Raw genomic sequence first — 24,126 nt, forward strand, 5'->3', positions numbered from 1 at the left:
CAAACCCCTTATGTCTATATATCAAAATTTTTGTAATTGTCTGCTATACAACTTTGTAGAACATTGTTACACTCTAAAAAATAACCCTGCAAAGTTAGAAAAAACACGAAATTTTAAAATGAAAAATTTTGTTCTAAATGAAAAAATGACCCTTCTGGGTCAATGTAGATTCGAAAACTACATTAAATTTCCCATAAAATGCCAAGTTCCAAAATTTTTTACAGTCAAGTAACGGAAAATGGGAGAATTTTTAAAACTTTTTCAGTGTTTTTTTCGATGAAAAATACGTTTTTTTTTTGGAATTCTGAGTACGCCATCAAATCGAGCGTCTAATTTTACATAAAAGTCCCTTTGACACAAAATTTCTATCTCATCACCGTTTCAGGCTGCAAATTATTGAAAAACACCTCTTTTTTCGCATGTTCAAAAATGGAAGGGGTCGTATCGCCCCTCCGTCACGAGATATCGAAAAACGGACCTCGGATTCGTGATCAGGGACAAAAGTTACCCCTTAGGACAAAGTTTCACGCTAATCGAAGAGGGGTCGGGGCAACTGCTGTGTGAGTTGGCGGAGAATTACCCAAATATATGTTCTTTTCGGGGTAAGGTTGATGGTAGCGTAGTTCGGTGGCTCGGTCAACATTTTTGGAACTTAGAATTTAAAAAATCATATCTTATTATTTTATGAAACTAACACGATAGAAGTACAATGTTCCAAACAACTTTGCCGAGCTTCCGTGGCCGTGAGGTTACGGGTTTCGCCTTGTAAGCGGAAGGTGATGGGTTCGATTCCTGTCTGGTTCGGCAAAGTCAGACCCCTTAAAAGGTAGGGGATGAGTTTCGACTTGCGGCGTACTGGGTTTCCAATCCAGAGGTCGTAAGTTCGATTCTCGTACCGGGATGATGAAGTTTAAAAAAAAACTAAAATTTGACAAACTTAGAAAGCTCTCAAGTCCTGTGGATATCCAAAATTAATGTTTACCGTTTAAAATTCATTTTATGGTACTTAATCATGTTAACCTTTTTAAATGTGTCTCGCAGCATTCTAGCAAAGTGTTCCACCGTGGAATATTGGATGACTGAGCAATGCTTATCGTATAACATCTTCAAACGCCACTGCAAAAAGCTATTCAATAGAAATTTCAAACAATCAAATTGAAATGATGTTTTAGTTTTTTGTAAGGTCTTTCAAATTGTTTTATTCGAAATATAAGTGAACATAATTTTATTTTCATGTTTGATCGCTTTGGATTTAACCCTGTAAAAAAAATAAAATTTTAGCAGAGTGTTTTACCAGAGATCAGATCAGTATCAGATTGAGATTATCTAAGACTGAGGGATCGAAAATATAAGTTACTGGTTGAATCTTCCATATTTTCATATTTCCATACAATAAGGTTCCACCCTAGTACAATAACTAGCTTCAAGAAAACGCGTTTTTCTCTAAAAAAAAATGAACTTTCAATTTGACGTGATCGTGCTATTTTGTCGCACGTCGCTTTTTGACGTTTCGAGGAAAACGCGTTAAATAGTTGACCTTGAATAAACAAAGACCAGAGCACGCAATGTTAATTATAGAAAACAATTTTATTGGTTGATCATTCTGTGCATTGTCGGGTTGTTTGGTTACTAGTGTCCTGAGCAATAATTGAAAATGTATAATGTAGTCGGGCTTGTGTGGCTAAACCCTGACTAAATTTCCTTTGGACAGTAGCCGCAACTGCAGAGTGTGTCAAAATAGCACGATCAGATCGCAACTACTTTCATATGGAGAGTGAAAATAATGCACTGGGGTTTTCGGTTTATGTTACATATCTCAGGATTGTAATAAAATTTTGGGGATCTGTGAATATCAAAAGTTGAGGTAAATGGCGGTAAAGCTGTACAAAATGGCGTTCTTAACTTATTTTGACCTAAAGATGATGAAGTTATAAGGTATATCTGAGTCAATTTAGGTGTCCGATAAAAGAATTTTTCGTTATCCTCAAAATCATGAATGCTTTCTCCCAAATGAAGTTTTTTTCCGTATCCGTAAAGATCAGTACACAAACAAATTTCCAGTTTTCTAATTCATATTTCCTTTGGTTTATCATCAGACCACTTTGGAATAGAAAAATAATTACTCGCTCCATGCCGAAGTGGTTGAAAACCACTGATGGCTCGTTGTTTGCATACCTCTTTGTCCGAATTCGTTAATTCGGTGGGGGAGCTTTTTAAACTTTCCTCTCACGTGTCCATTCTGAAGGTGCTGACTCAAGAGCAAACACACACCCATTCTTACTGATCGCAGCCACGCTTCTCCCCCCTCTATCTCTCCCAAACAGGTCTACCCACACAATCAAGATCGAATTTCGGCTTATCCCAGTTTCCACGGCGCCGCGTGCTACGCATCGCGGTGCATCCAAATTTGAGCAGCTGCAAAGAGCTTCGGGGAGAGAGCGAATTGGATGACTCTTGGTTTTGGCTCCTACTTCGTGTGGGGCTCAAAAAATGCGAGCGAAATTGTGGGTCAAACCGTTGCTGGATGTTGGATACGCTGCGCCGCCGTTTCTTTCTTCGGCGTCGTGCTCAAGACTTCGGGTTTAAAGCCGGAGAAAAGTCCACGCGGACAAGAGCGAGCGTGGTTGTTTTAGTTTTTGAAAAGTTTTGTGATAACGTTTGTGCTATTTAAATTAGTTCAAATGTTTCGTCCGTAGATTTTCGAGATTTCAGACCCCGCCTCTCTCCCCCAGTCACTCACTTTCCAATACCTTTAAAATGGGCTGTCACAACCCCCAGCCCCCCCCCCCCTTCTGATGAGTAAATATCCTCTTAAAAAAATTTCATACAATTAAAAAAAATATGGTGCTTAAAACGCCCATCGTGAACCCCACAACCCCCAACTGCGATACGTAATAAAATAACGCTCCCTTAAGTGCTCCAGAAAAATGTTATCCCTGTTAAAACTGCAGTCCCGATTCTTCCCAGTTGACGGTAATTGAACCATCCTTCCACACTACTAGGTGTACTGCCCAACTTCCCTTGCGCCACACCGTTTTACGATCCGTGAAGCCGGAGAAGCAGCGTCTCATAATCGTCGTCGTCGTCGGAGACCGACTGGTTGGCGGAGCGCAATCTCTTAATGCTAACACGCATCAGGCTGGCTCTCCGCGTGAGTCGCCGCGATCAGTCGTTGTCGGTAGCTTAGACGGTTCGGAAGTTTTTACGAGCTGCCGTCTTTTGGTTTTCAGGAGGTTCGTCGCTTCAGCTTTTTTGAGTCTCCAAGACTCTCGCTCTCTGGCTCTGGCTTGATGCACTCACACGTCGCGAATGATGCAGTCGTCGTAATTTTTGCTGGTGCATGTGGAAAACAAGTTGTTGGACAATAGTGTAGTGTCACTAAACTGTGTGTACGAAAAATAAATATTACATAATGTTAATATTGGCATCGTGTGCGGTTATTGAAATGCGTCGATCGTGGTTCACTTGAGGGTCTCTCGCGTAGTGTGTGGCTGTGACAATTTATTGTCCTCGAAAAACCAAAGTGCTCTTCCCGTTTGAGGCGTTAAATAACACCGTCAAAAATATACCGTATAATTTGTTCAACTTGGGCCCCTAAAAGCCGTTAGTAGATTTTTCGGGTTGATTACGAGTTCGGTTAAAAAAACAACAACAAAGAGAGTAAAGTACCGAAAAGAGTGTTTTGTGAAGCCGATGCAATAATATTTCAAGTGAAAGCAACCATGTGAAAGCAGATATTCGCCCCGTGTCTTTGCCCGTTTTTTTCCTGCCTCGCCGTGAGCCGTTCAAAAGAGAAAAAATCAGTTGTTTACATTTTTGCGCTAGCTTTTATTTACTCACTAAAGCTGCCGGAGTTGGTCTCGGAACGGACACTCTTTTATATTCCTCCTGCCTTGGCTCGCGATTGCCCAATGAACGATCGCACTTCTGCAGCGCCTAGGTCTATTCACGCGCCGCGCCACAAAGCGTAAAAAGTCAAAGTTAAGGTAGAGTCGTGTCGTGTACTATCACCTGGTAAAAATTTTACCCCTTCTCCACCGATTTTTGCTTTTTTGCGCGCGCGCTCGCGCTCGGTTCAATTGCAGTAGGCTCTGGCTGTGTAAGGGATGAAAGTACTGGCACGCAGACTGGCTTGCTTGCTGTGCACCTAAATGAGCGTCTCGACGCGCAGCAGCCACGTTGTTGTCGTCGTCCGCGTCAAACTTGTCGATCCAAGTGACCAGTGGGAGTAATCGTGTGTAATATCGTGGCAGTAGCTGAAGAGAAACGATTTCATTACCCACCGAAGACAGCATCCCACCACGGCTTGCTACGACCACCTGCCCGTAAATGATGTTATTGGTAAAAGCTCTGCTGGTCTGCAGTTTTACGATTTTCGCCGAACTCAGACTGATTGAAGGTAAGCAAAGACGAAAGCAGCGCAAAAATAATGCGCGCACACACACACAAACACGTGCGAATGTCCGGCATATTAAGATTATCACGATTTTGCTTGGCGCTTTCTACGGATGCTGGCATTTCCGTAAATAGACCGGCTTGTTTCTTAATTATCTAACTTAAATCCTATCCTAAGGTAGTTTAATGTTAAGTAATGTTGCAATCGTGGTGAAAGAAACATTATCTCGGATTTGTTTGCAACATGTCTGCTTTCGTGACCTTCTCCCTTTTTTAAAAATTTGGCAATAACTTGTTCAGCTAATTTTAAATATTTTATGTTAAGAGCTAGTAATTTTAGTGAAGATATACTCAATGGATGGCAACATCTAATTTAATCCACATTCAGTAATAATGACACCGATTCCAGTAAAAAAAAAGTTCACATGATAATGATTAACCAATTAAAATTCTACCAATTTAAATACTCAATTACTCTAACTTATTTCAATGAGTTATCATACATTCAACAATAATTATTGTTAGTCTTTTGAACACTAAACATCAACGGAATGTTTGAACAATTTGATCTCCAATGATTTTAAACGTTTAAAACAGGGGTGCTCAAAGTTTTTGGAGGCCGGGCCAAATTTGAAGCTCAAATGAGCTTGCGAGCCAAATTAACAAAAAAAAAGTTATTGAAAAAAATAAATTACATTATTTTAATTTAAAAGATTTAATTTGTTATATATATATATATATATATAAAAAAAAAACAATTTAAAATAATAGAAACCACAAAATAACGGTTTTCTATCGGTATCGTTGATTTTATTGTTTCAGGTATTTGAAAAAAAGTTTTAAGCTGAATGTAGGGGAACTATACCCTTTCTCAGCCTATTTCTATTATCGGCCTATCAGCACTTTGATCATGAATTACAGCTTTCATAAAGTGTTTTTGACTGTTCCGAAGTTATAAATAGCTCAAATAAAAGTGAGCAAGCAACTCTCCATTGTTGATACATCTGAAAATGCTGATTTAATAGCGGAAAACGGCAAAAGTGATGAGAATTGGTCGAACGGCTTAGAGTGATTAAAATGGGTATATTTCCCCTACTTATGTTTCAAAAAAAAATCAAAGTTTTGTTTTTATACTTCGAAAATGGTAACATTACATGTTGAACAATTCATCTAAAGGCGTAATTTTATCTATAAATTAAGTGTGGCTAATGAAAAATCGTTTAGAGCCAGAATTTCAACATTTCAAAATGTTAGAAAATGTTTTAAGCTTCTGTATAGTTAAACTGCAATCATTATTTTCAAAAAAAAAGATTCGACAAAAAAACATTTTAACGAAAAAACATTTATTTATTTCATCGAAAATTCACTAAAATTCATTTTTTTAATAAACCCAAGCATGCTCAAATGATTCGAAATGCAAAGGAATGCATATTTAATAAATTTCAGCTCATTGCATTTTTCTGAAGTTTTGAAGTTTTTTGAAAATTTATTTTTGCTCCTGGTTTTTGAGCCTATTTTTAAATAACGGTGAAGGGGTGGGTTGATCGACGAAAGCTTTGTAAAATATTTGCAACATACTTAATCCTCCGATTTCCACATTTTGTCTGCCTGAATCAGTTGGTAGTCAATCAGATTCGTTATCTAACTGTAATGAGTTCGAATCCCGCGGGCCATACTTTGGTCACCCCTGGTTTAAAAAATGATTTAGATCTTCAGAATAGCAATAGTTTTGTGGACAATCTTGTTTTTAGTAACTACCTAAATGTAGTTATCGATTCATCTCACCAAAATGAAGACTTGTTTAAACATGCTTTGGAAATAAGTTTAACGTATAGATTCCTGAAAAAAAGTTTATTCCTATTCTTATTACATTTCCACTCTTTATCTAACAGCACTTTGACAGTGAAATACAACTACCAAAACGAAAGTAAGCAAACAAATTTCTCAAAAAACCTATTAGGCGTCATCCATAAAGTATGTCACGCTCTAGGGGGGAGGGGGGGTCTGAACAAGTGTGACATTGCGTGTTATAAGTATAGGAAAAGCGTGACAAAGGGGGGGAGGGGGGGTAAATTTTGGATGATTTTTGCGTGACGTACTTTATGGATGAAGCCTTAATATTGTTTTTATTATTCATTTATTTATTTGCGTTTAAGGACCACATAACTCAAGAGGCATTCGGGTCGGACTATTATTATTGTGCAAAACGTCATACGTGGATATAACAAGACGCTCAGCTAGAAATGAGTCATCCAACAGGGTGGGGTGGGGGGCTGTTGATTGTCCATGATTCGTAAAAAAATATTTGTGTAAAAGTGTTCACGTTGATTGGTGGCCCAAAGCTAGAATGAGTTCATTATTCTATTTTATGTACAATATAGAGCAACTACTCCTTGAGTCTTAAAAGAAACAAATAAGGTAAATACTAAACAAGAAAAGTGATTATACCATCGCGTGTGACAACGACGAATTGGTCGAAGATGAGTTAAAGTTTTATCTAACTTGCGTTTGTTTAGCGATAGTATTTGAAATGCGATGCGTCAAAAAGTTTGACTCAATCATTCATAGTTGTGAAAAAAAGCTTTTGACATTAATTTTTCGATGGCCATTTTGAAAACAAAATGTATAATGTATTTAAAAAAGTTGAAAAAACACAATTGTACACTTTTTTAAATTAAACTTTCAATTTGAAGCAATGGTTTATGTTTTGATTGCCATTTTTTTATTAACTTAACTACAATCTAAATTAAAATCATGGATAACATTAGGGATACCCCTTGGCTCGATTCCTTAGGTAAAAGTAAGTAGATAATTTTGAGCCAAACCGATTAAGGTGTAGGGGTCGCAGTTATCCGAGAGCAAAATTATTGTAGAAAATTCAATTTCCTACAACTTTGTCCAAGGGTGCAAATCGATCCGAGTTGATCCTGATTTTAGCAAAAAGTATTTTATTATAGGTGCATAAAATACCTTAGGGCAACAGAAAAAAATGAAATTTTTGAAAAAATCTTAAGAGATACCCTCTGGCACGATTTTTATGGTAAAAATAAGTAACTGTGACAATTTTGACACAAAACAGGTTAAGGTTGAAAAGTCGCTATTGATCGTTTAAGTTTGCATGGGAAAAATCAAACAAATTTATGGAGAAAACGAAAATTTCAAAATTCCATCAAAAGAAGGCGTTAAATGTGTCGAATCATTGCCAAGTGTGAGATTCTTATGTAAAATTTGATGACAAACAACTTAGTCGTAGACCGCAAAACTATCCGAGATAACCCTGAAGTGTTATTAGCGATTCAAAGAAAACTTTTTTTGTAAGAAAAGATTTTATCAACCTTAACCGGTTTGGCTCAAAATTGGCACAGATACCTATTTTTACCTAAAGAATCGAGCCAGGGGGTATCCCTGATGACGTTTTGTTTTATTGTCACCCTAATGTACTTCTTGTATCTAGAGTTTTTTTTTTTTGTCTAAAAAAGGGATTTATAAACAAAATGTCAATTTTCAGCTTTTTGAGTGTTTTTGAAACTGCCCAGAGTCAAGAGTATTCGAAAACGACCAAAATACAAAAAAAAATAAAAAAAATTTTGCTTATTGAACCTTTAAAAAAATCCAAGATATGTACTTTCTGTACTCTAGATAAGTTTTTTCGAGTATAGTACAGTTTAGCATTACACTATCTCTGCCCGGGTTATAAACTGATCTAAAATGTCTTGATTGACACTAGAAAAAATACTTGAGTGCTTAAACATTTTAACACACACACAAAGTCATTTAAATAAATCAAGTCATTTCTCTTCTAGATTATTTCGATTTTTTTAAGCGAGCGCACCCCTTTGATTCGAAAACTGAAAACACCAGGTCAAGGGACACAACGGTTAGCAAGGTTCAAATGCAAGAAACTATTACCACAAAGAAGCGTAAATAGTTCCAAATTAGTTCCAGGACACGAACGATTGTAAAACCACCCTGGCAGACCCGGCATACGCCAAAGTCACCATTATCGATTATTGCATGTAGCGGGTGCTTGGACAAATCGCGTGGGGACCTTGCAAGAGCGCGCGCAAGCTCACAGTTTAAAATTGTACGACTGGCCAAACCACCACTACTAACCAGCCAACCAGTCAGCCAGTCAGCTAGCGGCAACAATGGGTTGCACAAGCGACGAAAATGTGAAAAATAATTGTTGATCGCTTTAATTGACTCCGATTCGTTCGGAAGCTTCGAGTCCAAACCATGTCGCAAATGGCCAAGTGCTCAAACAACATCGTCACGGCACTGCACGTAGCAAAAAAATAGTCTATTTGTTTTAAGAAAGCTTTCAAGTTTGCTCTTTGACGTCGAAAATATAGTCAAATTAGTGGTCAATATTATGCTACAAATAGGTTTACCTCCGTAAACAACCCGACCAAGTGTTAGAAAACAATGTTTGTGCATTCTGAAGCGGCTGTCCAAGCGTTCAAGCAATTTGTTTTGTTTCACAATCCAGCCACGGACTGTGGAAAGTTCACCATGAGCAGCAGCAGCACGACGCCGCAGTTGAACTTGAGCTTTTTTCCATTCCGCCACAGCACCAGGCAGACGATTTCCATGCTTTGAATTCTTCTTTGGCGGGTGTTAAAACGTTAGGCAAACAAAAGGGGCAGAGCAATTCTCATCTAGTTTTCAATGCCAAAATCAAACTTTGAACTATGGTGAAATATTTGATATTATGAAATGCCTGTCAATAGGCTTCATGTGTGAAGGATTATTATTTTGAAATAATAAAGATTGTTTACTTCGCCGTTTTTTTTTGTTTTCAATGAAAATTTGGCTGGCATTGGATCTGGATGTTGACTTTGGTCTACAGTATTATTTTTCGGTTTTTTTTATCACTCAAACGCTCGGGTAGTCATTTGATCCCTATTTTTTTCTTAAAAATCTTATAACTAAGTTTTGTATCGTTTCGGGCATTGTTCTGTGAAAAAGTTTTTGTTATATTGACCAAATACCCATATAGGAGGGCCGAGGTACCCCAACGGATTCCGGAATATCTCCGGTAAAAATAGACCATATTTGTCCCTCATCTGACAGTTAAAAATATAGACAAATCCGGATCTTTTGCAACCGGAAGCATCCCATTTGGTCAATTCTACCAAAAGTAATAAAAATTTTAAGAAAAAATATGGGTCAAATGTCTACTCGAGCGTTTGAGTTTTAATATTTCAGGATCAATCATATAAATAATTCAATAATTTCTATTAAAGAGTTTTTCATAGTTACATTATGGCACTATTTGCAGGGAAGGGTACATAAGGAAATATCTCACATTTGTCTACAGTCTAATCTTCAAGTTGTTTTTTAATGTTTAAATAAAAATAAAACTCTCATTAAAGCAAAGTTTTTCGTTTTGCCTTCCTCACTGAGGTAAGGCTATAATCCTGCTCTAAAATTGAACTTTTTATTTAAAGCTCGAAAACCCACCTTGATGTATACATATCGACTCAGAATCGAAAACTGAACAAATGTCTGTGTGTATGTGTGTGTGTATGTGTGTGTGTATGTGTGTGTGTATGTGACCAATAATGTCACGCAGTTTTCTCAGCACTGGCTGAACCAATTTTGACCAAACCAGTTGCATTCGACTTGGTTTAGGGTCCCATACGGTGCTATTGAATTGTTTGAAGTTTCGATAAGTAGTTCAAAAGTTATGTATAAAAATGTGTTTTCGCATATTTTTGTAAGTTGAATAAATGGCAGTAAACTGAACCAAACATCATCATGTAATACATCGTTAGTTAGGTAATTAAAAGACCTTTCCAACGAGTCTAAAACATTGAAGATATGGCAACCCTGTCTCGAGTTCTGACCACTTTAGTGATATTTATGTACTTTTTTGTAGCCGGATCTCACTTAAATGTATGTAAGCAATGTCCGGATCCATCATCCGACCCATCGTTGGTTAGGTAATCAAAAGACCTTTCCAACGAATCTAAAACATTAAAGATCTGGCAACCCTGTCTCGAGTTCTGACCACTTAAGTGATATTTATGCACTTATTTTGTAGCCGGATCTCACTTAAATGTATGTAAACAATGTCCGGATCCATCATCCGACTCACCGCTGGTTAGGTAATCGAAAGACCTTTCCAACGAGTCCAAAACATTGAAGATCTGGCAACCCTGTCTCAAGCTATGACCACTTATGATGCCACTTATGAGCCCTTGAGTGATATGTGTGTTTTTTGTATTCCGGAACTTAACGAAATTAGACGAAATTTGTGTCCAAACCCATCATATTACATATCACCCATTTTTGGAAAAGAGTGAGGAAGGCACCAACCACATAGGTGGATTAAGTTAGTTTTTTCGGATTAAATTTGTAGCTGAAACGCATGCATATAGACAGAGTAGTCTTTCGATAATCATTAAAATTAGCTTTGAAATTTTAGTAGACTCGCACAGAAGTTTTGTTTTTTTTTATCATCAGGAGTAATTTAGTTCCCTGTTCACGACTCTTGGGTCCTTTATTTTCAATATCTTGTGATGGAGGGGTGGTAAGGCTCCTTTTATTTTTTGAATAATCGGAAAAAATCCTTGCTGAGTAAAACGTTACTTAATCCACCGTACGGTGGTTGATGTCTTCCTCACATTTATAAAGTTTTTTCTTTTTTTTTGCAGAATAGAAATTTCCAACCTACAAACGTTCTCTAAACATAACTTCATATACCTACTCATAACTATCGATAGGGTTTTCATATCTTCAATCTTATGAACTCGTTGTAAAGGTCTTTTGATTACGTATCCAACAATGAGTTGCATGATTCGGACGTCCGGACTTCCAGACAATGTTCTCATCAAAATTTCTGAGATCCGGCATCTGAAAAGTACTAAAATATAGGTTCTCTTATAGTTTGATAGGATTATCGGATCTTCAATCTATTGGGCTTGTTGGAAAGGTCTTACAAATACTTTTTTTTTAATCTATGACTTGACAGGGTTTTTAACAAAACTACCTTTTTTACAATTTTCCGGACTTAAGTCTAAATTGTTTTATAAGCATAACTTTTAAAGTACTTACCGGTGGTCGCATGATTGTGATACATGGCGGCATGAAAGTATATCAGAATCTGCATGAAAACTGTCCTCATGCATTTTTTGCGATATAGGCGTATGACATTTTTGCCCGTTACCGACAATTATCGACGTTACCGACCGCAGATTGATTGTATTGCAGAAAAAAAAATCTTAACAGAACGAGGATTGAACCATCAACTTCTAGGTTGCTGATCCGACACGCTACCACCGCGCCATGGACGCTTGATGAATTGTGAGGGACAGAGCGCGAACAAATTGTTCTCTCTGGAGTGTTGCTCGGGACGCGCCAGCATTATATGTGTTGGTGAGAACTGCAGATCGCTGGCGTGTTTACACGCGGGCAAAAATGATCTATGGGCTTGCTGTAAAAAATGTAATAAAATATAACATTTTCTGCAGCAAATCCACTGTTGCAGATTTTGAGATATATTATTCCTTTGGGTGATATTATAACACCTTAATTTATAGATAGTGATAGATTGTCCCCAAGAGGGATTGAATGAAAACAAATCGATAAAAATCCGTTCAGCCGGTCCGCAGATAATCGATTGACAATTTTTCGTTTAACATCCCTACACATACAGACATTTTTTCAGGACATGATTCACCTCTGTCCCGCCCGTGTGGATCAATTGGACCGCGCACTGGACTCACAATCCAGAGGTTGCTGGTTCGAATCCCGCGGCTGGCGCTCTAAAAATTCTAAGTGTAAATATGGGTATTCGGCGCCGTCGCTCCGTGCCATACTCTCGTACACTTAGACGCCCAGGGCGGCGAAGTCCTTGTAGTTGAAAGGAAGACACTAGTGGTTGGTACTAGCAATGGTGGCCGACAGCTATAAAAGTCAACTTCGTTTCAGTAGGGGAAATATACCCATTTTAATCACTCTAAGCCGTTCGACCAATTCTCATCACTTTTGCCGTTTTCCGCTATTTAATCAACATTTTCGAATGTATCATGTGCTTGCTTCACTTTTATTTGAGCTATTTATTACTTTGGAACAGTCAAAAACACTTTATGAACGCTGTAATTCATGATCAAAGTGCTGATAGGTCGATAATAGAAATAGGCTGAAAAAGGGTATAGTTCCCCTATATGTTTTATTTTGTCTTGTTTTGACATTTTTTGATGGAAAATTGTGTGTGTTTTCAAGTTTCGATCGGTTAGAAGAGGTTTTTCTTTTACGGGTGACTAAGATCTGCGGGAAGAGTGTCATTTTGCGATGTCACAGATAAATTTCCTAGCTGTTTTTCAATCCAGCAGCTCTTTCTGGGCCAGCGAAAAATCATCGCTAATTCTAGCGAAGCTGATCCAACAAACAGAGAAGATTTTCACTAAACCAGTAGATTTTAAAACGGAATCAAACAATAAAGACAGCTTTTGGATGGATACAACCGCATCGACTCCATATACAACTTCCATTCATAATTATAAAAAAATCACGATCTCTCGCCTTCAACTTTCGTAAAATTTCTTGATTTTAATTCCAGGTCCTTAAAAGCCACAAATTTTTCATTCCTGCAAAAAAAAAAAACGATTTTTAATGATCGATAACAATACTCTCTACTTTTGGCCAATAGTAAATTGGTTCCACTTTGACAGTTCAAAATTGATGCCGTTTTGCGAACCAGTTTTCAGCACCCAGCTTATTATCGAACATATATGCAAAAATGAGACTGGTTCATTGGATGTATCAAAACTAGTGGCCAAATCAAATTTCTATCAATGTCACCCCGGGCTATCAAAGTCACCCCAGTTTACGGTAAACGGTTGAATCACATGTAAAATCATGTTTTTACATATAACTTGTTGCAAATTTACACCAAATAACATTTAAATTGCAATGTTTAATGACGTGCAAAAGTATTACATGATTAATGATGTAACATTCGGAAATATTTTTTTGTGTACTCAATAACCGTGAAATTTTTTCAAAAATATTTAGGCAGGGCCGAATGGTTTTTCTCCAAAGTTTGTATGGAGGGGGGCGTTTTGTTGCTGTTACATACAAGCAAAAATTGTAAGCATGTGTTTGAGTAGCGGCCCTGATTCAGCCCGGTCTAAATATTTTTGAAAAATTCAAAGTGCACGTGTTTCTGGGGACCCCAACTTCATGCTTCATGAGTTTAGCCTGCGCAGACATTTTGTTGGTTGGTGTTATTTTACTCAAAAATTCCATCGGCCTTATCGAAATAACATGTCAGGTTGACATTTATGATAACATTATTTCAACGAAGTTTTTGCTTTTTTGTGTAATTTTGATTTGAATATTTGAAATGAGAACAGATATTTCACATTTTCGAAAGGATATTCCATCTTTAATTAGGCTTAAAAAATCGCCACCACGCGTCGTAAATGACGAACCCGTTGGTGAGACAACAACGCGACGCCTGTTTTATCGAATTAAGTTGGAAATCGAAAACGGAGAGATCATTGCACCTCGAACACGAGGTGAAAATGAAATTTTGGCATTTATGTACTCTTGTGTTTTCTTTTGGGGGCCAATTTCAGTAGCAGCAGCAGCAGTCAGTCAGTCACCCAGCTGGAAACACAACGGTGAACGGATAGTCGAAACATGACGAATCCAGATCAAGATTATGGTGTCCGGTTGATTGCAGAGAGGTTCACGTGCAGATAAATGGTAAAAAGTTGTTGCCGGACGAACACGGTGGGATGAAATAAAAATTTTTACATGCAAATTCTGGCTACAATGGTAAATCACGCTGACAGTGAATACTGTTGTTGAAACTTTCACTATTTCAACAAACGCTTAACATCCATGAAATCCAAGCTATTTTTTTATTAATAAATTTTATTCATAAATTAACAACAAAAATAGCTTAGGTTAAAATCTGTATAGTACCGTAAATTGTTTTTTTTTTTTTCAGCCAACTTTAAACTCCCTTTGATTGATAATAAAAACCTTAATAAACGTTATATCAGCACTTCATCAAGGAGAATTATGTGTGGCGTCGCTTCGATTTAGGACGGCGTCGACCAGCTCAGATTTAAGCATTAATTGTGCATCGTTATAACGTTGGAAACTCAATGACCATGGAAGCATTTCAGGTCGCTCGAAATACGAAGAAAATAATAAATTCAGGGGGCGTACGCACTCAGCAAAAAAGTATCCAAACCGTAAGGTATGTGTGGCAGAGAGGCTTCACCACGATGGAGTTTCATGAAATATTTAGTTTTAGTTCAACTATGAAATGACTCATTGAAAAATCACCACATCAACGATTTTTAAAATTTTACAGTTTATGGTTTAATTTTGAGTGATAATTTGAAGAAATCGCATTTAAAGCACTGTGTGTGTGTGTGTGGCCCAATCCAATACCCGCTAACCGGTAGCGAAATTATAGGAAAGTATAGTTTGTATCAGACTTTGTATATGCCGAATGCTGATACAACTTATCTCAGTCCCGGGTATTAGGTGGTGATAGCCCTCGCGCTGCTTCCAACGACCCATTTCAGAATGACAGAGCTCCTTGCGGTCCAATTCCGAGGTCGCTGGGCATTGTTCGGCCCCGCCTTAACATAGAAGCAAGCATCTGAAGGAAACTCGATCTATATTTAGACTTCCAATCCCTTCAGGCAAATCAGGGATCAGCGCGTATTTAATAATATGAGAAGAAGAGATAACATGTTTCAACACTACGGATCAATTCACTGCTAGAGTGTTAACCTTCTGATGGCCTACTGCTTAGCGTTCCAGACCACCACCAATCCAAAGGTGTGAGTTCGAATCCCACCTGATTCATTTTAGTTTTTATTCAAAGTCAAATTCCTGATTCCAAATTTCAAAGGTACCGACCGGGATTTGATCCCTGAACCTTCTGCTTGGGAGACAGAAGCCGTAACCATTAAGCCACGGAGCCGGTTGAATGGGACGTGGTTCTCTGTATGGCTTTTTGCGAGATGAGAGCAGAGGACAACATGCATCTCAACGTTTCCACTTTACCCGGGCTAACGACCGGCAGTTCCAGTTCACGATGATTTCCCTTCATATGTTAAAAACCACTTATGATTTTGGCACATATTCCGTTTGTCAGCGTTTCCTGTAATTACTGGCGGGAAAAATCTACGTGGAATCAGCTGTGCAGACCTCATGTGTGACAGGAATGCAGGTAGAGCGACTCCCACGGGATTGAAGAAATCGCATTTAAAGCACTGTGCTTTTAATACCCCTTGATGATAACGACAATTTCACTCACACCATACACACTTCAATCACCTGTCCAAGCTTCACCATATGATACACGTTTTGAGAAATCAATGTGTGTGAGCAACGCACAACCCATTTGCTTATTGAAACGATTAGTATGCTGCCCCAAGTTTCCGCATATCCATAACGCGGGCATATTTAGCACAACACTCCATTACTAATCCAGCTCTTTTTCCCTACAAAGACTGCCACGGGATTATTCTCCTGAGCAAAACAAAAACATTCAGTTCGTTTGCTTCAATGTACGTACAATGTGCATTGATCTAGGTGTTGTTGCAGCTATACATCAATTTTTTCACCGTTTTATAGGGGAAAGATATTACACCTTTTGTGGCTATACCCCAGTCAACTCATTCGGAATTCTGGAACGGAATTCAATGCTAATCATTTACGTATTCCGTTTCAAACGCAATAACCGATGTACGCATAAATATTTTTTTTCGAAAAGTTCGTAAAATTTCCCGAATTTTTATTTTTTTAACATTGAAAATCGGACCATTAGTTGCTGAGATATCGATATTAGAAATTGGAGGGTTGTTTGGGTGAGACTTTAAATACACCAATTTCCCTGTTTATTTGTCTTTAAGCATTTTTATTTCAGCAATCAGATCTCCAATGTCTCTTAGACAATTTTATAGCAAATTATCTGAAACTTAAAAAAATACATTTTTAGGAATGGACAATCATGGACACTATTTAAAAAAGTAAAACAAAGGAATTTATCGGACAGAATTTAACTTTGAATGGTTATATTTTGAAAACGGTGCATTTAATCAAAAAAAAATGTAAAGTACTTTTCGAGGGAGGCAAATCGCAAGGCAAGTTTGTCTCAGACTTAAGTTAGGGGAAATTCTCCTATGTTTGACCGATTAAGCACTCGCTTCTAACTCCATATAATTTGCTGATTTGCACTATTTGAACAACATATTTCGTAAAACTTTTTATAAAAACGTTACTTAATCCACCTTAAGGTGGCTAGTGCCTTCCTCACATTCATGTTGTATTTTAGGTTGTATTTACAAATTAATTTAAAAAGGAGGGGCTGTAATTGAATTTAAAAGTGCTGATATGCCAACATTAGGTGCACGATGGAATTGCATGCTGTCCTCCTAGTCTTAGTAAACAATGTCTCATGAGTTGTATATTTCAGTAAAAAGTTTGTTTAAATGTAAATGTCGAGACAAAATGATGTATTCAGCAACATAATTAATACAGACTTTTTTCCAGAAGAGACGCAGACACTGCTTAGTCAATGTGGCAACCGGGCGATACGCATGCTGCGCGAGTCTCGCGCGTGGGCGAAAAGATTCGGCCTTTGAGGTTATGCAAAAACACCCTTTTTGTAGCTACAAAAAAACTTTTTCTTGGCATAACTTTAAAAGTACTTCACTAAACAGATTAAAATTTAATAGGGTCTTAGGGGACCCCAAAACGAACAGAATAAGGCGGATCCGGCCAAAATCGGTTCAGCCAGTTCTGAGATAATCGTGTGGAAAAAAAATCATGTCTACACACATCCCCACAGACATTTGTTCAGAATTTGATTCTGAGTCGATAGGTATACGTGAAGGTATATCTAGGAGTCGTATTTAAGAAGTTCATTTTTCGAGTGATTTTATAGCCTTGCTTCAGTGAGGTGAGGAAGGCAAAACTTGCTTGCTACACCCAAAGGAAAAATATATCTCAAAATCTGCAACATTGGATTTGCTGCAGAAAATTACATATTTTATAACATTTTTTGCAGCAAGCCCGTAGATCATTTTTGCCCGCGTGTAAAAATTTCAGCGATCTGCAGTTCTCACCAACACATATAATGCTGACCCGTCCCCGAACAACACTCCAAAGAGAAGCATATGTTGGTGCTCTTTCACTCACTCTTCATTAAGCGTCCATGGCGCGGCGGTAGCGTGTCGGATCAATAACCAAGAAGTTGGTGGTTCAATCCTTGTTCTGTTAAGGTTTTTTTTTGTGAAATACAACCAAAAAGCCGTCGGTAATGTCGATAATTGTCGGTAACGGGCAAAAATGCAATACTCCTATATCGCAAAAAATGCATGAGGACAGATTCTGATATACTTTCATGCCGCCATGCATCACAATCATGCGACTGCCAGTTGGGTGTAGATGCTGGTCCCCTACTACTTTGTTCAAAGAACTTGATAAAGTCCTAACTTAACCAACGCGACGGCAACGGTTTGAATAAAATTTCCTTGCGTTTTTCTCAGCTTACTATTTTGCATATGGGACATTTTTGCGAAAATATGTCGATTCAAGTATTGTTAATTACTTTAAGATCACGCCTCGCTTCAAAAAGCAGCTTTTGTGATTTCATAAATTATTTAATCCATTTAAAAAAAAACAGTTCGTACCATGCTGAAGCAAAAAAAATCTCTCTAAACCACTGAATCTCATTTCACCAGTCAACAGAAAAAATATCGTAAACAACATGTCGAAATGTAGGCTTCAAATTTCGTGTTCGAGACCTCGTGCATTTTCGTGCATTTCTGAACTGGTTTCGATCTCAATTGTTGCCTTTCCTTCGCCACTGTTGATGCTGCACAAAAGGACCAAAAGCCATGAATATTTCGTAACTCACTGCGATTCCATTGTGACTTTCGGTAGGTAGCAGTGTGGGCATGTTGGGCTCAACCGCCGCACCTTTCAGCAAAGTCTGGTCTACTGGTGGTTCAGCGAAAGTGGGGTTTTAAGCAACGATGCCAAATTTAACGCATTAGGCACCAGAACCATCGATCCGTTTGGAAGTTAGCAAGGCTGAATTGAAATTAATCATATTTCGTTCGGCGATTGGGTAAACTACTTTCAAGCGAGTGTCGGTTTTTTCCGAAGTTTGGAGGTGATCCGGTTGAGGAGATGAATAAGTTTGGCAAACAAATCACACATCAGTGAGCATTTTTCAAAACGCGGTGACATTGACTTAAATTGAGAGTATTTAAATCGAATGAAGTCAAATTATGGTGAGCAAACTGGATGAGGTCTAATGTACTGCTGAAATGCTGAATCAAGTTGGATATAACCCCATCACCTTGGATTGTGTATCAACATTTTACTTGGTTTACTTTGATAATTTTGCCAAGCACAATGTGAAATAAGTTGTAGAGAAACTAAGTGTGCAGAAATCTTCGTTAATGATATGGAATACATTTAGTCCAAATAAGATCCCGCCTCTACGATATCTCTAGACTGGCTTGTATTAAAATGCTTTGTGATAAGCAAACAAATTACGTCACTCTTGATTAAGTAAAATATAGAAATTGTCATTTAGCTCTAGACTTTCAGCGGTCTCTTCGGATTCTTAGCTCCAAAATTAGATTCATAAAGTCACTCTTTTGTTTGTTTCTTCAATTTGTAAAGGCATGAAATTTAATCATGAGTAAAAATAAAATTAGCTTTGAAAAACCTCTACAATCGATAGCATTAAATGATTTTAAAGCTATCGTTTTTCTAAACTAAACACTATTTATTTATTTGTTTGTCGTTTATTATGTTCAAAAAACGAGTAGTTCTTGGATTACAGTAATATGTTTAAAAGCACATTAGGTTCCTTCCTCTTAGCAGGGCCGAGAGTGACTGCCTAACTACACTCTTAAAAAGCATGCCTTTAGAGATAATTGAATAATCATCAACACCCTTAATTCGTACAATATTTACGGAAATATCTTGATTTGTTCACACCAAAACAAGGGTTCACACGATTACACTTATTGCATAATAAATCTAGAGTAGGTACATTTTCATTTCAAGCCTATGCAAATGAAACCCGTAGCAAATAGGTTAAAACGAAAATTTATTCTAGAAATAATTGAACAATTAGAAATAAATATGTTACCTTCCCGACCCTTGAAATTTGTTGATCAGTACTATTTTTTAAAATGTAAGATTTTCTGTACGATTTCGCAAATCGAATTTTCTTTGTATTTTGCATTCCCTATTTTGAAAGAAGTAATGTTGCATTATTAGTATTTTTATACAAGTCTCCAAACAATTTTGGGGCTAGTTATTTGGGTGCCCAGAATATGAGATTTTTTCTAAAGCCTCGCTCCGCAAGCTGAATATTATTCCTTGAGATATTTCAGGACTCTGAGTCAAATATTAGCCAAATCGGTCAACATTTAGCCATTGATACCTGAAGGTGAAGTTTGTATGGGAAAAACCAGGAAATATATGAAAAACTCAATTTTGTGTTTGCATCCAAATATTCTCAAAGGTTAAATTATTATTGGAAACATAACTAAGCTGTAAAACTTGATCCTGAAAAGTTATTACCGATCTAAAAGTTATTAAATCTAAAATATATAAAAATTCAACGGTTTTGGTCGAACGCGAATCAGTTTAATACGGAGCGCCGGTTCGAGGTGCTCTTTGTTGCGTGGGGTTGGTATAAGTCCAAGGAAGGTTCTTACGCCAAAAAGTGACGACTTTGACCACGTAAAAAACAAGCTAAAAACTAGGGCGTCCAATTTTCCCGGGTTTTGAATTTCCCGGGAAACGGGAAAAATATTTTTGAAATCCCGGGGATTCCCGGGATCCCGGGAAATTTTTGAAGCAGTCATAAAATGTATGTTTTCATAATATTTGATATGTTTTCAAGCTCAATAATAATAATTGCTGACAATCTACACCTCAATCTAAACAAGGACGACAATTTTTATATAACTTAAAAGAAATTAAAATTGTTTTTTTTATTTAAAAAAAATTCAAATTTAATTTTTCAATGTCATTCAAATTAAATAAGTGTTTTATAAATAAATTTCTTCTATATATTTTAATATATGCCACAACTAGAAAAGCTAGACAAATTTCTTTGAAAATATCTACAAAAACGAGAAGCGACAACAAAACAAGAGTTTTTTTTAAAAAAAAAAGGTCCTATAAGCTATTGTCCTTCATATTAAAAAAAAACAGTCAATGCAAAATTTTAGATAACTTTTGAATGTTTTATTTTATATAAAACATATTTTAATAATTCTCTTTAAGTTACTACCGTCAACTAGGGAAAATCAGGAATACAGGCTGAAAAGGTACAGGAGATTTCAGAGCAATACATTTGGAAATCGGTGTACTAATTTTTTTTCTTTTCCTGTTTTAACTAAAGTTATTCAAAACACGATGCAATTCTTTTTTTCTTAAATAGCTGTCTTATTTCGTTACTTGCCCCAAAATCCGGAGTTTGATGAAAAATAATTTAAGATGATAATTTTCAATTTTAATATAATAAATATAAATATGATAAATAGTCTTCAAAAATACGTAAAACTAAATAGAAAATATTTATTGCGCCAGGCATTTTGCGGATATATGACTAAATTATAATCAATTTTCCCTTATAAGTCAAATTAAAGCTGATATATGCCGAATACAAATTTTAATGCTTTAAAGTTCGTATCGATTACTATGTATTTTACTGGGGGGGGCGACATAAACTTTGAAAAATATTTGCAACGGCCTAAATATGTGAAATTCTGTACCTTGAGAAGGGATTATCTGATCGATCTGGTATCTTCGGCAAAGATGTGGGTTATGATCTGGATGATAATTTTCGTATGATCCCACTCTTTTTGCATCTACAAAGTATAACCTTGTTCAAGCATCCCTTTTTTCTTAAGGGTGAATGAGCTCTTTTTTAACCAGTGGTATGTATTTTTTTTTGAGTTTTTGACATTGTTTGCTGAAAAATGGTGTATTTTGTAAGTTTCGAACAGTTAAAAGGGGGCTTTGTTTTTTAACGGGTGACGAAAGGGAATGTCATTCTGCAATGTCAGTTTAAAAAGCACGTGAACGAAGATTTTAAGTCAAATATTCTGTTTAGAAATTGCTTCAAAAGGACCATTCATAAACCACGTGAACACTTTAAAGGGGGGGGGGGGGGTATTTACAGATTCCCAAAAAAAAGTGTCCACGTGGTTTATGGATGATCCAAAAAATGATTTAGAGTCCAGAGTCGATTTTCCGAAAAAAAATACTTCGGATAATCGAATCTTCGGATAAGAGGATGTGTTTTATGGTTGATCTTTAGTATGACCCATAAACTACTCTAAATGAATTTTTAAATCCTAGATGCCGGCCAAAATGGCGGTGATATTATATTGATTTTTTTTTATTTAAAAGGCAGTCAAACATTCATATTTGACTAAAATGAGTCGCAGATGTTGTTTTTTCAAGTAAAAAAATGAAGAAAAAAAAAAATGTTTTGGTCATGATTTGATTATTCGAAGTCCCATACAAACCAACTTCAGACAATCAAGGCTTCGGATAATCTCGTCTGGACTGTATAATATTTTTTTAGTTAGATTTCCGATATTTTCTAAAAAACATTATTTTTCAAATCAAAAAATTATAGAAAATCAATACTTGTTCATAAAGATTCGTTTTATTCTTCATTTGAAAACATCAAAGTAGACGTCAACTAACAGCACCACATCGATGGTCTAAATGAAAAGCGAAATTATTCCGAGGAAGGGACATTGAGGAAACAGATATGAAAGTTGAAACCAGTAATTACATGCAGCTAATTGATGAATTGACTAAACAGTAGCCTGTCCCATTTTGAGGTCATGTCGAGGAATTTCAGGTGCTCACTTCTTAAATGGTAGATTATGATGTTAGGAACAATGTTTTCTTAGACAAGAAAAAATAATAAAATACTTTCTCGCACCCCCTAGTCGATTTACTGAAAAAAGTCACTTTTTTGAACAAATTTTCTAAAATCGCTTGGAATCAATACAAAAACTGTTTCGATCAGGTGTGTATTATCTTCAAACGATAGGTTTTTGTCCATAGATTAAGATGCACTATCAATATTGGACGAAAATTTAAGTTTTTGGACTCTCCCAGGCGGATTTGTGTCGAAAAAATCGCATTTTTTCGAAACTTTTTTCAGAAATGTTCATTTAATTTAGGGTAGCCTATTTCCAGTGAAACCAATACGTGCAGCTTGTAGGAAATTTCATGACGAACATTTTTCCCTCTGAGAAAATGCAATTTCAACATTCCAGAGCCGAGATATTTGAGTTTTAGTGAGGAAAAAAGTGCCAATTTTCAAAATTTCTCAGAATTCTGAAGCAAGGCCTACTAATTACACGATGTAGCAAGCATATGTCTCAAAGGTCAGGGTATGCTTTTTATAGTAATTTTGGCCGCTGAATCCGAATCTGAAATCAAATTTCGTGCAAACAGTGATGTTTTGGAGCTACACCCTTTTGGAATGTTATTTGCGTGTTTAAGAGGCAGTTTTTGTAAATATTGCTCGGTTTGTTCTAGAGGTCGTATCGAGGTGCTCCGATTTGGATGAAACTTTCAGCGTTTGTTTGTCTATACATGAGATGAACTCATGCCAAATATGAGCCCTCTAAGACAAAGGGAAGTGGGGTAAAACGGGCATTGGAGTTTGAATTTTCCGAGGATTTCGAATATGACAAAAGTGAGACTAAACAACAGAACAATAACTAACGTTGTAAAATGTTTGTTATAGAAAAATCGAAAAACTATGAGAAAAACTGCGATTGGCCAAAAAAGTTATTACCGTAGGCTTATAGTCCATGAAATTCCCTAACTTGAACTAAAAGAGTATGGGTGTTGGAGGCTGTTGCAAAAATATATTGAGGTTTAAAAAAAAAAACAATTTTTAACAGTAATTTGCAAAAGCTATGAGAAAAAGTTAAACCAATCTTGGATGTCTATGGCTCATTTTGAAGTGCTTCAAAAGACCATTCAAATGCATCTAAGATAGTTGAAATTGATGAAGTTTTACTTAAATGCGAGCAATTTTAAGATTTTTTATGTATTTTGGACCTCAATCTTCAATGCCCGTTTTACCCCACTTCCCTTTGTCTTAGAGGGCTCATATTTGGCATGAGTTCATCTCATGTATAGACAAACAAACGCTGAAAGTTTCATCCAAATCGGAGCACCTCGATACGACCTTTAGAACAAACCGAGCAATATTTACAAAAACTGCCTCTTAAACACGCAAATAACATTCCAAAAGGGTGTAGCTCCAAAACATCACTGTTTGCACGAAATTTGATTTCAGATTCGGATTCAGCGGCCAAAATTACTATAAAAAGCATACCCTGACCTCTGAGACATATGCTTGCTACATCGTGTAATTAGTAGGCCTTGCTTCAGAATTCTGAGAAATTTTGAAAATTGGCACTTTTTTCCTCACTAAAACTCAAATATCTCGGCTCTGGAGTGTTGAAATTGCATTTTCTCAGAGGGAAAAATGTTCGCCATGAAATTTCCTACAAGCTGCACGTATTGGTTTCACTGGGAAAAATAGGCTACCCTGAATTAAATGAACATTTCTGAAAAAAGTTTCGAAAAAATGCGATTTTTTCGACACAAATCCGCCTGGGAGAGTCCAAAAACTTAAATTTTCGTCCAATATTGATAGTGCATCTTAATCTA

General features: G+C 36.8%; 1 protein-coding gene across 1 annotated transcript in view; it reads left to right on the forward strand.

The window, feature by feature from the left end:
• Positions 1-3,159: 3,159 nt before the first annotated feature.
• LOC120418087 (uncharacterized) overlaps positions 3,160-24,126 on the forward strand; it is a 60,382-nt gene continuing 39,415 nt past the window's right edge. The window contains exons 1-2 of the mRNA XM_052708346.1: positions 3,160-3,986; positions 4,086-4,399. Of these exons, the coding sequence (XP_052564306.1) occupies positions 4,330-4,399 (70 nt within the window). The 5' untranslated portion in view covers positions 3,160-3,986; positions 4,086-4,329. The remainder of the gene's footprint in view (positions 3,987-4,085; positions 4,400-24,126) is intronic.

This window comes from Culex pipiens, chromosome 1 (assembly GCF_016801865.2).
Source record: "Culex pipiens pallens isolate TS chromosome 1, TS_CPP_V2, whole genome shotgun sequence".
NCBI lineage: Eukaryota > Metazoa > Arthropoda > Insecta > Diptera > Culicidae > Culex > Culex pipiens.